The following is a 16,911-nucleotide window of genomic DNA, read 5'->3' as shown; positions in this document are numbered from 1 at the left end:
CTAAGAGAATATATTGTTATATTACTTGGAGAGCATAAGAGTGTGTTTTTGTTTAAATCAAGATAAAGGAAGAATGGAAGTCACTGTCAGGGTCCACTTTTTCGCTGCCTGAACCATGGCTTTTTCATACCTGTGGTATATAAATCTGCTACCACTAGTGGCCACCCTCCGCCCCCTGGACCACTCAGAACTCAATTATTAGGATCAGGTGTATCTTATTACCTGAGTTGAGCCCTAATCAATACATCCAGCCTTGTTACCTGAATTACCCTGCCTTTATAAACCCGCCCTGCCTTTCAGTCAGGATCTTTTGAATTGTGAAGTCTGTGGACCTTTCTGCTGTGGCTCTGCACCTGTACCTGTCCTGGTTACCAGCTTTGTGTCCTGATCAAGTGGATTCCCTGCTTTGTGTCCTTTCAAGCGGGCTCCGTGCCTTCAGTACCCTTCCAAGCGGGCTCTCTGCCTTTCGCGCCCTTCCAAGTGGGCTCTCTGCCTTTCGCCCCCTTCCAAGCGGGCTCTCTGCCTTTCGCGCCCTTCCAAGCGGGCTCTCTGCCTTTCGCGCCCTTCCAAGCGGGCTCTCTGCCTTTCGCGCCCTTCCAAGGGGGCTCTCTGCCTTTCGTGCCCTTCCAATTGGGCTCTCTGCCTTTCGTGCCCTTCCAAGTGGGCTCTCTGCCTTTTGTGCCCTTCCAAGCGGGCTCTCTGCCTTTCATACCCTTTCAAGCGGGCTCCCTGCCAAAAGACTTATTACTGGTATTTATTTATCCTGCCATACATCCGGTTTCTTGATCACAGACTGTATAACCCTTATTTACTTGTCCTGTCATATACATACAATACATTGCATTACCTAGATTTCTGCTTGTGTTGTCTTTGTATAATCATGCATCGTGGGTTACAGACCGAACCCCAAGTATCTCCTGCACATGGGCTCCTACCCGACCTGATCATCCGAGTCGTGACAATCACTTTCAACTCTTACCCTTGGAGTTGTCTTGTCCTTTCCAGGCTGAATTCTCATAACCCATTGCAGTAACTAAGAGGAGGGATGACAAGGGGAGCTATTGCCCTCAGGCAGAACAGACTTGTTTGATTGCACCCTGTGTACAATGGAGCCAGCACTTCCTATGCAACAATTTAACACATATGTGTGTTTGTAAAGCCCTTGGTACCATGCCAGCCTCAATGTGCCCATTGTGTTTACCATGTGAAAAATAAAATGTAGAAGACATAATGCAATGTTTATAGTGATTTGTTTTTCGCCCACCTGCAGGACATTGGGGTTTATTAACTAAAGCTCTTGCAGTAAATTTTCACTCTCATCTCATTTACTTCAGGGAGAGCTGGCAAGAGTTTGGAACTGCTTCCTTGGCTCCTCTGAAGCATGTTTGTTTTATGGGCAAGTTCCACCTACATCCACCAGTAACATGGACTTTTGAGAGAAGGGGCAGAGGTGATAGATTGTGATAAAGGGGGAGAGGGGATAGATAGTGAGAAAGGGGAGTTTTGTGACAAGATTTTTTTCCCTTTCTATCTTTGGGATGGGGGGCGCCAGAGGAGTAGTCCGCACAGGGTGCCAGAACACCTAAGGCCAGCTCTGATTGGTTATATTATTTAAAGATCGCTACCTCTCCAGATCTCTGGGTGAGTTTCTTTTTAATCTAGGCATGGTGGTGGTGTTTGGCCACTCTCACTCGCACATTCTGCCACTTTCCACTGCTCCCTACTTAGTTCCCTCCCACGAAGGGGTAAGCAGTTAACCCCTACACATAGCTAGCCCTACCACTTCATGAAGCCACTGCCCCAGGTATGATTATACAACCACCCTTAAAAAGGGTATCTTTAAGCTTTAGTGAACACTACCATTGGCACATGATTTCACATATCTTCATCTTCGTTGTCATTTTTGACTGCTTAGCTGGTAGAGTTCACCTAAAACATTTTGTATAGCATATGACATTTCCAAATATATGTGTGATTTAGGCAAAGTTGAAAGCAAATGAAGATGAAAATGTGGTTATAAATAAATAAAGCAATTTTCAGTTCAATAACACAGACTCTTGTTCATCTGCATGCTTATGTCTAGACCTCTTTGGTATTTGACATTGCTGTTTCACCAAGATAATTAGTACTCAAGGTTGAGGAAAATTGCAGTTAATGTTACTGTGTTTTGCTTCATCTGATATTAGTTGACAGCGACCATGCACTTAAATGTTTAACAAATGGTAAGATACATTATACAAGCTTATAACAAGACTGTCAATTCCCGAATGTACTGACACAGACAACCATATTCTTGCTGTCTCCACTTGTAAAAAAATGACTGTGTTTCTGACAAAGGCAAAGGTTCTGTAGCTTCTTGATAATGTGCAATGTTGCTTGTTTTTTAGGCTTATAACTTGGGAAGATAATAGATTTCTGCTGTATTCCCTAGTGGATGGCATGTACGATCCTAGATGAGAGTTGACTGAAAACACAACCTCAACACTACTGAAAAGATGTACAGAATTTTTGTATTCTGTACCATTCCCTCTAATGAGCCATAGCCAACTGCACCTGTTGCCCACCCATAGAAACTCCTCTGATGTTCCCATATGAACATATCCAACATAATGGTCAGTTTGACTCTTCATTAGCAGAGCAAAGCAGGTGAACACTATATGTCCAAACGTATGTGGACATCTGACCATAAGCTTACGGACATCCCATTCTAAAACCACGGGCATTAATATTGAGTTTCCCCCCATTGTGGCTATAACAGCCTCCACTCTTGTGGGAAGGCTTTCCGCAAGATGTTAGAGTGTGCAAAAGATCTTGGCAGGTCACTTGACTTACCAATCTTGTGAAAGCATCTCTTTAGAACCTTGCTTTGTGCAGTTGGCACTATGCATTTTGGTAGGTAGCGTTTTTCTGGTTTGTCCATCACACCGAATAGTGAAGCGTGATTCATTAATCCACAGAATACGTTTCCACTGCTCCGGAGTACATTGGCGGTGTGCTTTACAGTACTGAAACTGACACTTGGCATTGCGCATACTTATCTTGAGTATCTTAGCGCAGCCATAAAAACCCGTTTCATTAAGCTTCCAATGCACAGTGCTTGAGATAATGTTGTCTTCAGAAGCAGTTTGGCACTCTGTAGTGAGGGATGCTACAGAAGACAGGTGATTTCTGTGCACTCGGCCATGTTCTGTAAGTGTGCGTAGTCTACCGCATAATGACTGAGCGGTTGCTACTCCTAGATACTTCTACTTGACAATAATAGCAGCTATAGTGGACCAGGGCACATCTATCTGACTTGTGGCAAAGTTGGCATCCTACGACACTGCCACATTTAAAATCATGCTACTGTCAAAGTTTGTCTATGGAGATGGTATACCTGCGTGCTTAATTGATACACCTGTTAGCAATGGGTGTGGCTGAATCACCTAAACTCCATAATAAGGAGGGGTGTCTACATACTGCTGTTCATACGGTGTAGCTCTCCAGGTAGGTTTTGCTCTGGAGTTTTCATTCACTTGAAAGGGAAATCTAGTTTTCGATATACTTGGTTAAAAATTGGGAGATTGCACTTTTCCTGGTGGTATCCAAGCTGTTGATGGCTCCAGTGGAGTCATTTAGCCCAGTGAGATGTGACTAAATTAGTCTCATGCAATTTACAAATGTGCTAATCCCATACCCCTTATTATTTATATTATATATTTAATATATTATCATATTATATATATATTGAGGTCACTACGATGTTTTCATGCAAAACAAGGAAATTGGTAGCTGTGCTAACATAATTGCAAAATAGTTTTCTAATGATCAATTAGCCACTTAAACTTGGATTAGCCAACACAGCATGCCATCGAAACACAGGAATGGTGGTTGCTGATAAAGGGCAACTGTACTCCTGTACGCATCCAGTCCGGGTGTTCTGGATCTCCCAGGTGAGTCATCACCTGTTGGCAATGAGCAGCAGGAGGCAGCTACAAAGTTCCCTGTGAGGGATTCAGTGTGTCTGTCTGTGTGTGTGTGTGGGGGGGGTTAGTGAATCCAAGCAGTGTGTAAAACTGCATTTATCTCCACAAGAGTTTACAGGAATATTTCTTGAGAAGAAAAGGTCTATGCTACATTTTGTTTTTGTTGACAGACTAAGACTGTGTGGTTATATGATCACAGTTCACAATACCTATCTATCTATCTATCTATCTATCTGTCTATCTATCTATCAATATTCCAATTTACATTTTGTCTAATCTGTATATGTAGCTAATTTACATGGCTCTTTTACATGAGCCATAGAGACAATATATCAAGAAAAGATAAGTGAAAAGGTAACTAAACCAGCATTAACAGAGTATGACTTGGAAAATGTATGTGAACTCCTAGGCTCATCACTTCAACAAGAGCTAAATGGAGTCAGGAGTTAGCAAACTTGGAGTCTAATCAATGAAACAGGATTGGAGGTATGTTTAAAACCTACTTTGACATAAAAAACATTCAAACATTTTGAGTTTGCTATTCTCAACCATCATCTGCTGATGTGAACCAATCCATACAAAAATTGTGTACAATGTAGTGCCGTGGCTACTCTTCCTAGTGTGGATGCCCAACAAGATAACAACACAGAATGTTCAATGAGGTGCAAAAGAACCCTAGGGTAGCAGCTAAAGGTTTCAATAAATCATTGGAACTGGTTAACACCTCTGTTCGTGAGTCTACCATATGCAAAATATTGAACAAGCATTGAATCCATGGCAGGACAACATAGAGGAAGCCGCTGCTTTTCAATTTAACATTGCTGTTTGTCTGAAGTTTGCCAAAGAGAACCTTGACACGCCACAACGCTACTGGGAAACTGTTTTGGGGACTACTAAAACGAAGGTTGGATTGTTGGTGAAGAACACGCAGCACTATGTATGCCGTAAAAAAGGCACCACATATTCGCATGAAAACATCATCCCAATGGTGAAGTATGGTGCAGGGAGCATCATGATTTAAGGCTACTTTGCTGGCTCAGGGCCTGAACAGCTTGAAATCATCAAGCGGACGATGAATTCCCAAGTTTATTAAGGTATCATACAGGCTAATGTCAGGGTGGCTGTCCCCAACTGAAGCTCAGTAGAAGTTGTGTCATTCAGCAGGACAATCACCCTAAACGTCCAAGTAAATCTACTACATAATATTTTCCAAGAACAGCCTTTTGGAGCAGTCCAGTAAGAGCCCAGACCTTAACTCATTAGAGATGCAAGAGAGCGGTTAACACCAGACATAATAGGAATATGGCTGAGCTTATGCAAATCTGTAAGGAAGAATGGTCTAAAATTCCTCCTGAACGTTATGCAGGTCTGATCCTCAGCTACTGGAAGTACGTGTTTGAGGTTATTGCTACCAAAGGAGATTCAACTGGTTATTAAATCCAAAGGTTCACTTATTTTTTCCACCAGCACTCTGAGAATTTTATAGACCATAAAAAGGTCCTTTGAATTTTCATCAACAACAAGAAGCTTTCTGCTAACACCCAGAAAGGTTGATGTTTTAGTATATAGCTCAAGCCATACATCACCATTGCTATTTAGTTTAGCAGGGTTAGTTTACTTAACCTCACTGCGCAGGTCCTAAGGGAAGCCCAAGGTTACAGGGAAGGTAATAAATTAAAAGATTGTTGACACTGCAGAAAATATGGAAAACAAATGAAGAACAAAGTGAGTACTGGGGGAGAGGGAGAAAGTGATGTGTGAATACAGACATCATTTTAAATTTGTTGTTTGGTAAAAGCAGGGTGCACCATTTATTTAGTTTACTTAATTCATTAGTGTGACACATGCTTCTGAACAAAATGTGTATGTATGGTTGCAGAGGAAAAGACTTTAGAGGTTGGACCCAGAATCCAAAACCCTCTATCCTCTTAAATATTTAGCTCATGAAACTATGTGATTCCCAGCACGCAATGCTTTGTAATACCTGGTAAATCTTCTGGTTTGACACAAGTGATTACCAGGGCCATAACTGCCATGGAGCTGCCTCAGGTTCTACAAAGTGAGGGGCATTATTAAACCTCCCAGCAGCAATGCCTTTGCACCCCCGTTCAACATCCGGAAGCGGATATAATGGGCAGCATAGGGTGGAACAATCCTCCTTTACCCCAAGTGCTGAGAGCACTCGTTACGACTCTGCTGAGCACCATACCCGGCTGGGAACCCTCTGGATTTGACCTGGGGTCTTCAGATGAAGCCCTCCTCTGCGGGCAGGTAAGCGGGATATGGTCACGCTTACCCCTACCTAAGGGTTAAATAATTAGTATTTAAAGGTGTGAAAGAGTTGTGAGTATCCCCCGTGGCATGTCTCCATAGAGTTGGTTTTACTAACCAGATGTTTACCACTCAAGAATTGTGTATGTGTGCTTTTTATATACAGTGTGGTTATCTAGCTAATTATAGTGTACGGCAATTGGTTGCAGGTGTGTGAATATGACTAGCCAGAGGCTAGTGAGGTGACAGTGGTTAGAAGCATCACTATTGTTGGGCATCATGTTTAGTATGACCCAGGTCACCACTGTACACAGACAGCTGCTGGAATCTTTCTACATCACTTGATCTGTAGAAGAGTTTTTTGTTTTACTCCGCAGAAATTCATACTTTTATAACTAAAAGAAACATTAATAGCATAATTCCTAGTACTGTTAGATGTTCAGATCCCGCAGGGGAAAAATATCTTTATAATGTTGGCATATTCATAGTTTTCCAATAAATGCTTTATTTCCACATGGCACTGATTTGGTTGTTGCCATAGAAACGGGAAAAAAAATCTTACAGTGTAAATATCAGAGGAAAGAATAAAATGGCAGATCTGCTATGGTCTATTTGCTTAACATACTAGGGGTGCAATTAATGATTTGTCCAAGTAAAACAGCACCTAATTGTGGATCGCATTCCCCATTTGTCCTCCAGGGCTGAATTTAAGACCATTTTATGGCACCTATTTCCTAGACTTGTTCTGACATCAAAGTAATACAACCAAAGGTGTAAATGTCAAATCACTCAAGTTCTGTAGTGTTCTGTAAGTGTTTGAAAAACTTTATTTCTTTCCTCCCGTCCTAAGCTATAAAACTCTGCCTTGGGAATGTTTGTCTATATGGCCTCTAGCAGAACTAAAAAAAAAAAGAGAATTCACGCCTGTGATAAACCTTGAAGGAGACGCTACAATGTGTGCTCAGACACTAAAAATGTATTATTTAGTCTAAAACCTATTTTTCTGATCAAAATATAAAAAATATAAATTCCAATATTAACTTATCCACAACCATAAGTGTCATTGTGTCTCATAAAAAGATGTCTATAAAAGGGGCACTATGTATAAGCATTGTTAGGAAGTGTAAGAGCTCTGAGCTGGCTCCTTCAATGTTTATTCTGATATGATAGCATCGGGATATAACGACTGTTGCTTTTCTTGCTGCTGTACCACAGATTAAATCCCTGCTTAAACACAAGTTTCAAACACAATTCAAAACAGCTTTAATGTATGGAAGGTTTTAATTTTTGTTAGCTCATAAATCAAGTACCTTTGATTTGGTTTTGCCCTTTGTATATTTATGTATAAAGATGTTTTTCACGTGACAACAAAAAGAGGCACAATTGAGTGGAACCGTCTCCTAGCCGAAGTGGTAGAGGCTAATACAGTGAGGGAACTTAAACATGCATTGTATATAGGCATAGAGAAGTCCTGAATTAAGAATGAGACCAAGGACTGATTATTATTTATTGCTTTATATAGCGCTATCATATTCCACAGCACTGTAAAATGAGTAGATTAAAATGTTAGTGTTTACATCGGCAAAAATGGCCAGACTAGATGGGCCGAATGGTTCTCGTCCGCCTTCAAATTCTGAAAATGAGACTCTTGTCCATAGTACAATTCCATCTAGAATTGCAGCACAACAAAGTAATCCAACAACCAATAGAACTTATTGTACACAAAGTCTGTGACACAGGCGTTAAACCACATTTGTTTCCACTAATCATGGACACAACAACTGCTTTTATGACAGAGGCACAATTATCACTAAATCCCAATAACTCTGTGTCATGCTTACATTGGTCTGTCACCAGTAGGTCTCCAACCAGGGAATTGTCCTGGCTTGACCCAGAGTCTCTGGGTGAGAACCTGCTTCCCAGGGATTCTGGGTCAGTTTCTTGTTTCTCATTGATTACCCTTTAAGAAAATTAGAGAAAATACCCGTATGAAAATGTTTGAAGGTCAGACGGCTTTATAAAAGATTCCCTCTTGCCTCAGTTTGGTTTCAGATGGCTTTGAGATGGAAGTTATGTTTTGAGCATAGAATAGTATTTGCTGGCAGATAAGAACCACTGTGCCCATGTTTTCCTCACTGTAATAGCCTCTACCACTTCTGCTGGGAGGTTGTTCCATTTATCTACCAGCCTTTGTGTAGAGTAAATTCCCCTTACATTACATCTAAACCTCTGACCCTCTAGTTTTTCGAAAATTATTTTAAATGCCCTTTCACTGCTTAACAGTGTTAAATGTTACATTAATGCCTTCTTAAAAGGAAGTACTGGGTGCTTATTTCCTCTATTGCTTTATTACAAGTGGGAAAACATCTGTTTCCAGTCACCCGATGGGCATTCCGTGTTATTTATAACATCTGGTGTGATAGGTAGGAGAAAATAAGCATTTAGTCTATTAACACCTAACGAAAACATGGGCCTCTCGTCCGCTCTAACCTCTATGGAAGAAATGTGTGCCTTAAATGCTTTATTGTAAATGTGGTTTTAATAGTGATAGTAGAACTAGTGGTCTTCGCTCCACAGCCCTTCCTACCTACCTTTACTGTGCAGCCACACATCGGTGATGTATCGGTTGCTGGCCATAAGGTGCCGCAACCTGTTTGAACTCTCCAGTAGTGTTCTGATAGATCTTCACAGTTCCTGGTTAGCGGAAATGAAGCTTTTTAGTCATCTTTTATACTGTCTTATGATATATAATAACAGTCTGAAGCAAACCCACAACATTTCAGATGTCCAAACTGGGGCACCTGTGTTGAGATGTGTGGCCAGAGGTGGAATGGAATGATCAATGTTAGGTATGGAAATAGGGTGTAGAAGTGGTTAGGGTTGGAGACCTTCATTGATTTTACAGCTCCCTGGGCCAGTGAGAGGAGATCAGAGAATCTCCCTAACTAGTTCATGATTCAGTTATCTAGGGCATTGGGACAGAGATAGAAAATGGCAACTGTCCCACCAAAACCGAGATAACCGAGATAGTCGAGCCAAAACAGAGATACTTGGGAAGTATGATTAACAGCAATCTTAAACATCAATATTTTTATACTTTCTTTCATTTTGTGTATATATGTGTGTAGAACTTAAATTAAATGGAAAATAAATTGCACATTGATCCAGAAAGCATCATGTGGCTACACCCTAAACCCAAATTCACCAAACAAATCATTTTGGATAAAGGCCAAACATGAGTGAGGCCACATACCATCCCAAAACAAAAAAGTCAACAATGCTATGCTTGGGGAAGAACTGCCAATAGCTTTATTCAAACTAATGTTCAGCTAAGCAACCAAGCAACCCCTGCTTACCTCGCACTGCTCCTTCAGCTTCCTCTCCGGCTGCTCACACACCGTGCAAGTAGCCTTGGTTTCACCGCAGGGTCACGTGACGTCACATGACCCCCGATACGCTCCTGTCTCCTCGTGGCAGTTCAAAATAGTTTAGAAAGTTTAGAAAATGGACCTTCCGACCTGTATCGGTGCAGTTGTAGTGTAGTTACGCCAGTGAATACAGGGTTCAGGTGGGGTGGAGAAGTAACTTAGTAACATAGAAACATGGAATTTGATGGCACATAAGAACCACTCTGCCCATCTAACCTGCCCATTTTTCCTGCTGTTAATATTCAAACCTTAACCATTCCTTGGTCTCGTCTTAGATTCAGGATAGCTTTAACTCTATTATATGCCTGTCTAAATCCCCTTATTGTACTTAACTCTACCAATTCACAATATGCCATTTGTTACATTAAAAAACTTAAACTCACTCCCCCTCTATTATCATTATCCCCATTCTTCCAATCTTCCGTATCTTAAATACTATTATCATTGACCTCATTGGCCAAAAATCATTCTTTGACATTACTTTTAATTTGCTTACGCATACACGTATAGAGTTACGTATAGAGTTACATTCATGTCCACATGTCTACACATATAAAAGGCGTGTCATCATGGGAACTGTGCAGGGCTTAAATGTAAGATCCAAGCATAGTGTCCTTAATGCAGTCTATTTAGATTCTGTCCCATTCATGTTCCAGTTCCCATGGTAACCATTTGTATGGAGCTGATTATGGCCATAAGTACACTTTTAAACATACAAAATGTTTGAAACAACAATACTATGACAACAATGGTCATACATTTGCACACAGGCTCCCATTTATACAAATTACAGAAGCAATACTGTTGGTCGTGAATGTACCATTAAAGAATAAAATAGTAAATTCGTCTGGATCATAATCATCAGTATAATTTTCAAAACTAACATGGAGACATATTATGTTCTTCTCTCTGCAGCCTGTACTATTCCAATTATCACCCGGTGAAGGCAATCCAAATGATGAAGGTGGGCAAGCTGCAACATTATCTAGACCAGTTTCCCGAAGCAATGAAAACACTGAAAGAGGTTAGTATTCTATTGGACTGTTGTTTTTGTTCCAGATGTTTTCCATCTTTCTTTCTAATTGGCTCTCCCTGTCAATTTTACCGGTGCAGTTGAATCTTGGTCATAGAATGTCTCGTGATTTTAGTAGTAAATGCAAAAAATAATACAATCTGGCATATCAAAGCCATTCAAATGGTCCAAGGGTATAGTATCCCAGTACATAGTTGGTTATAAATGCTGCGAGCCAGAAGGAAAAACAGGATGGGCGCTTGACAAAATACTGCAATCAAAATATGAAAAAGAAGGCACGCATACATAAAGATATACTAACTGAGCCAAGGAACAAAGATCGAGAAAACGCTTCCTTCCCAACCAGCAACAAATGTCAAGTGAATATCACTGAACAGAAGAACCCATAGGCACCATGAGCTTAAACAACCCTTTCATGTACTGTCAAAATAACTACCCTTGTGGGGAATTAAAGCACCAATGTTATACTTAAGCCAATCTAGGGCAATATTGGGACTGTCAGCCCAGCCTCTTTAGGTCCCACAGCTTCCTTCTCACCTTTCTCCACTGACAATTTCCATATTTTTTTTATAGTGAGGTAAGTTGATGCATATTGTTGGGAGCTCAACTTGTAACCTAAATGGAGCTTTGTGACAGCATGTATTTAATAGAGGGTCTGAAGACTCCTTTTTAGATAACACATTCAATGCTGTAAGAAAATAAACCTTTCCGTAGCATCCAGCAGACTGAGATCAGATGGCTTTTATGCACATATGGATAACAGTAGAAGATTTTGCATGTTATAAAAGCTAACATTATTTGTAATCTGAAAAGCATTTAACTCTTTTTAGAGACCATTCATAGAAAATATGGTAGTATAATCCCAAATAAATTCCGAGGAATACCTATACTAGTTTTTCTGGAAGACGCATTATTTTTTAATTCATGAACTATTTTTTAGCCTTCAAAAATTAATATTAAAATTTTCACTTCTCCAACTATTCTACTCTAAGTAAATCTAACATTATGTCAATATCATGTTAGCCTGTTGTCTGTACAGCCCTCGAGAAGCTGCCACCATGCACCATGAACAGATGAGGATATTTTCTCATTACAACTCATTTGTTGGGGTTTTTTGACATAAGAGATTTGAAAAAATATAACATCAAAAGGTAATCTTTATAAAGACAAAAAAGCAATAGCTGCTGGTCAATGTTTCTCGTGTAATTGCACCAAGAACAATACATGTCAGGCCTTCGGCACCTTGCAGAATCAAAGCTCTGCAGAATCAGCATTCTTTAAATGTTCTGGACAATTATTATCCTATGCGTGCCTATTATAGAGAAACATGGAAAGAGTTTGTCTTTTTTATGTAGTTTCCTATTATCATTTTTGTGCTACGTATGAAATTGCTATTTTTGTCAGAACGAAAACTAATCCCTAGGATCATTGTTAAAGATGGGTAAAATATTTTAAAATGCCTGAGCTGGAGCCACCCACAAAAAAGCAGGGTGCCTTCACATTAGGCACTGCAAAAAAACAAAAAGTAGATTAAAATCACACTCAGTGACATCATATGTAAACTGTCCTAGGCTACTTTCACTCATTCTGTTTTTACCCAGCTCTAGCATTGCCGATGTATTTTGTCTCCTGACACCCTTTTGGCTAACCCTATTTTCACCCGTCACTTACCCTTGTCTTGTGGTATTCAGTGCATCTGAATTGGTTTCTTTAGGCCCAGATAATGCCCCCACCAAAAAAAACAAATTCCTAGTGGGGTGATTTTGCAAAACTTCCTTTTCCAGATGGGTATTTTTAGTTTACCAACATGTCACCTAAAACCCATTTCTGATCTTCCTGATTAACTCAAATTTATATTAAATGAAGTCCCATCTCCTCAAACTGTTTCTTTAGGTTTCCAGCTTTATAAAAACTAATCTTCCCAACCAGGGCTAGTGTGCCCAAATGTGTCTTTATGGATCAGTGAAGCAATAATGACTTTACTGTTTATATGCAATGCAAGCAGATCTTGTAATTTACACAGAGGAACTGAGTTGTGAGCTTGCCATCTATTAGAAGGTTGAGGGGGCATTAGAGAGAACTTAAGTCCCTCAGGCAGAAGGTATGTCCTGTGTGAGGGAAGGATGAATTTGGTGGGGATTAAAGTACATGTGGAATTGAAGGGTATTAGGAGGAAATAGGTATAGCTTGGGGTGAAATCCTGGAGATGCACAAGTCTGGAGGAAGCTATAACAGAAGATTAGATAAGTTGTGGGCAAGAGAGTCAACCGAACGGTGAGGATAGTATGTGGGTATTTAGTTATGTTAAGAGATCTGTAGGTAAGAATCAAAAGTACAAAGTCCAGAGGGTAGTAGGGAAGCAGATGAGTAATGTTAGGGTAAGGAGATTAGTATGGCAGAGTTGTTCAAAGTGGATTCTCATTGTGAAATGCAGGACAAGGCACGGCCAGTTAGGAGAGTTGCAATAATCCAGAGAGGCTATAACAATGTAATTCATATTTAGTTGTGTCCTGTGTGAGGAAATGGAATAAAGAATGTGACGGTTACTACATTAGTGTGAATATGTTCTCTATCAATGTGACATTGTATAGTAAATGATGCATACATTCTAGTCATACATTGTCCTCGTTTTTATCTGTGTCCTTTTTTGTCTCTGATACTTAATTATATTTTATTTTTTTCTTTTCATTTTCTTTTGCTGTCTGGACATTATGACATATCCCTCATCGATCCAGGTGTCCAAATCAAGTTATGGCAACAGCACTGAACCCTGGACCATGGTCCCTACTGCCCATAAAAGCACAAAAAAGTATTTCATGCGGGTGATGAATGCAGGCACTCACTACTTCTCTGGCTATGAAGACGTCAGTTATTATATATAACTCACACTCTTTGCCTGCCAAAATATGTCTTACAGTATTACTACTATTAGTAATAGCAGTGCCTGGGAATTTCACCAAGCAGGCAAAAGCAAAAATCAAAGGCTTGAACCAGTTCTATGTTTGTTTTATTTGCCCCTCTTCACAAATTCTATGAGAGTCTGCTACCTGTTAATAAAAGACATATGTGCCTTATAAATGAGAGATTTAAGACAGAAAAAATAATGCATCCATCTATGGATAATTCGAAATGGATGTCTTGCATTCTGTGCTGCCCAAACTTAAAGTTGTCCACCTGTACTACCTAAGTGTTTAGTCAATTTTGTTGATCTTTTTGACCCTTTCATTGCGAGTACCACATATTAGCTAACTTTGAAATGGTTAAGACTATGTGGAATGCCTGGTCACTTATTGAACAAAATGTTAGTGTTTGGATCATACTAAAAAACGTGCTTACTCCACTGTTTATACTCATTATGAAGAAGAAATGCACAAAGTCGTTTGCTTTGTGGCTCACATCAAAGCTCATTAATTTTAATTAGTTGAGGATAAAATAAAAACTTCCAAAGAGCACTGTGTTTTGTTACATGCCATGTGTGTACCATCTAGTTCTTAAAATGCAGTCTTGTTATCACGATCCAACAGAGGACTAATCAATTTGCATTTTTTTTTGCATGATTTTGTGATGTTTGTTGGCCAAATTCCCATTTAAGAGACTGGACAAATATTAAAGAAGCCTGTGTGCTTTCATTTAAAATTCACAAAGGAGAAATGACATTCTAACCGTATGATTTTTTAGAATCTCGAGTCAGGAGACATAAGACGACAAGACCACAGGTCTGTTACACCACACAGGTCTGATGTTCGTCATTCAGAGCTCGGTTTACTAGACCTCACAGGGCTGCCAGATTTCTTCTGTGTGGTCTCGGTGAAGCCGCAAGGAAGGTTAGATAGGACACCAAGGTTTAAAAGCATAAAAAATACTGTTAACATTACTCACCAGGAGGGTATTCTGGAGAAAGTTCAGAGAAGGGCTGATAAAATGCAGGATAAAAAAGACTAACCGTATAGCATGCAGGGTAGAAGAGAGTAAGCCCCCCCAGACAGGCTCGTTAGATTGGGTCCAGCAGTGTGCGGCTGCATGGTACTTAATTAAAAAAAAATGTAACATGCATCTACATGTATCCAGCCAGAGGCCATACATATGTAATTTGTCAGCCGCTGTCTTTATGGTCATCCCCAATCTGACCTTGATTTTGGATCCAGTTGGTGCTCACATTTTTACTCCCATCTCTTTGCTTGATATGGAAGCACTTGTACTTCAGAAATCAAAATATATGAAAAATATACCATACTGGTGCTTGCGTTACCGCACAATCTCCTAGCCGCTAAAACAAACAGCCGCTACACCCTGCTCATACTCTTGGACTCTCGGCGGCCTTTGGCACACTAGATATTTGTGTTATCTGTATAAACCACTTGCCAGAGAGCAAATGCAGAGAGTTATAAAGGGTGGTGGTTCATGTGTTCTTCACAACGAGATTTTTTGCTAAAACCAAAAACATTGCCCTCTCTGCATGTCTCGTCAGAGATGACTCATGAAATCCATTGTACGGGAATGCTCTTAGTAGAGACTACGTACAAAATCTTGTGTTCAGCTATCTCCATAGATTAGTTTTGTTTTAAGAACATGTCTAAACATAGTAGCCATTGACGAAATTTAAAGTGTTCAGGAAAAATATATATTTCCACATGATGTAATCAGGTACCAAAAACAGAGTCAATCTTAGAGGAATAATAATGCTTTAAATCATCTAAAAGTAATCCCGTCACTATGCAACTCCATACAATGAGCCGTTGTTTATCTTATATGTTTTCAGGATTTTACTGGTTTAATAATTGTCCATATCTTTCCGTTCCACCAGGCTTTAGCTATAATGACAGTAACGCATGGGAAAGACCACAGTTTGATGAAGGACCTGACAGAGCTTCTGCAAGATTGTACCATTGCCATGAATGCAGCATAGACACGAGAACCGTTCTCTTCTCAACAAGATATTTTTTTACATTTTTAACTGCTTTTCTTTAACATGACGTAATCATTTTTTAATAATGATTGTTAAATTCCAAAACCAAGTTTCTGAGAACTCTTCCTCTGTACAGAAAACCAAAAGCTCAATAAATTACTGTTGAAATGATTCATTTTTTTGCTTACGCTTGTGTTTATTTTGTTGACCAAGATGAGCCCGTGATACAAAGAGATTTACCAAATTCACTTAATCACAGCATTAACCTTTCACAGAGTTAGAATAATTTTATGATAAAATATATCAAAAATGTACAGTTAAAACTTTAGACTTGCAGGTCTTTCTACATTGCCACTTAAGCAACAGCAGCCAACCTCCTCGCCGTATTAAGGCGCCCATTGCCTCTTCCATAGTAACATCTATGATCTATCTCAAACTCAATGTGTCCTCTATCCTCCATCCTCCTCTATCACTTGTTCTGCATTCAGTCTCCTTCACCTCTTGTGCATTCACAACTTTCTGCATTTCCAGTAAGTAGCTGCCTTGGGCACTAAGCTGAAAACACTGCCATGAGTTTCTTACCAATATTAGCTAGCAAATCCATTCAAGGGAACGGTTGGTTTTGTAATTTGTCTGCAGCCAACCCTGCCAGTAAGCAACAGTTTCCTTTATTCCCAAAATGTAGCCCGTATTCCTAACTCGGCTACACTTAGGCATCATTGGCCCCATGCGACCATTATGGTACCAAGTGTCCCTCTGCTTTTGTAACACATTTTCCTTCCGGTACCTCGACTGTGGGGTTCACGTTGCCTCCTCACCTGTATTAAGGCCTTTTGTGTGCACACTAATGTATACATGCTTACTGTTTATTATTATTATTATTATTATTATCTTTTATTTATATAGCGCCAACAATCTACTCAGCTATTTTAAATTATAAACTATTTTTTTCCTCCTTCCTGCTTAAGCTTAAAAGCTACCACCATTATTTAAAATGTACAATACTGTAAAACTTAATTGCTCTTGTACTTCAAATATGATTATATCAACATGTGTAAAATATTATAATATATTATAGTATTACAAAATGCTAATACTTCAAAAATAAATATATAAGCTATGAATTTCCTTTATGGCCTGTTGTGTGATATAGGGAGAAGAATCCACAGTCACTAAGATGGCTTAGATGTGCTTTAACAAAGCGGTCTAAGTATTCTTTATAGATTGAAGGAAATTGTTATTATGTCATGTCATTATGTCATAATTATGTCACAGTGCAAGACAGTACTGTGAAAAATTGAATTTTTC

General features: G+C 39.6%; 1 protein-coding gene across 1 annotated transcript in view; it reads left to right on the top strand.

Moving 5' to 3' along the window:
* SMYD3 (SET and MYND domain containing 3) overlaps window positions 1–15,736 on the top strand; it is a 300,287-nt gene extending 284,551 nt beyond the window's left edge. The window contains exons 11-12 of the mRNA XM_053459779.1: window positions 10,580–10,688; window positions 15,502–15,736. Of these exons, the coding sequence (XP_053315754.1) occupies window positions 10,580–10,688; window positions 15,502–15,603 (211 nt within the window). The 3' untranslated portion in view covers window positions 15,604–15,736. The remainder of the gene's footprint in view (window positions 1–10,579; window positions 10,689–15,501) is intronic.
* The last annotated feature ends 1,175 nt before the right edge of the window (window positions 15,737–16,911 follow it).

This window comes from Spea bombifrons, chromosome 3, assembly GCF_027358695.1.
Source record: "Spea bombifrons isolate aSpeBom1 chromosome 3, aSpeBom1.2.pri, whole genome shotgun sequence".
Lineage (NCBI taxonomy): Eukaryota > Metazoa > Chordata > Amphibia > Anura > Pelobatidae > Spea > Spea bombifrons.
The sequence above is the reverse complement of the archived record's forward strand: the minus strand, read 5'-3'. Positions and strand labels throughout refer to the sequence as shown.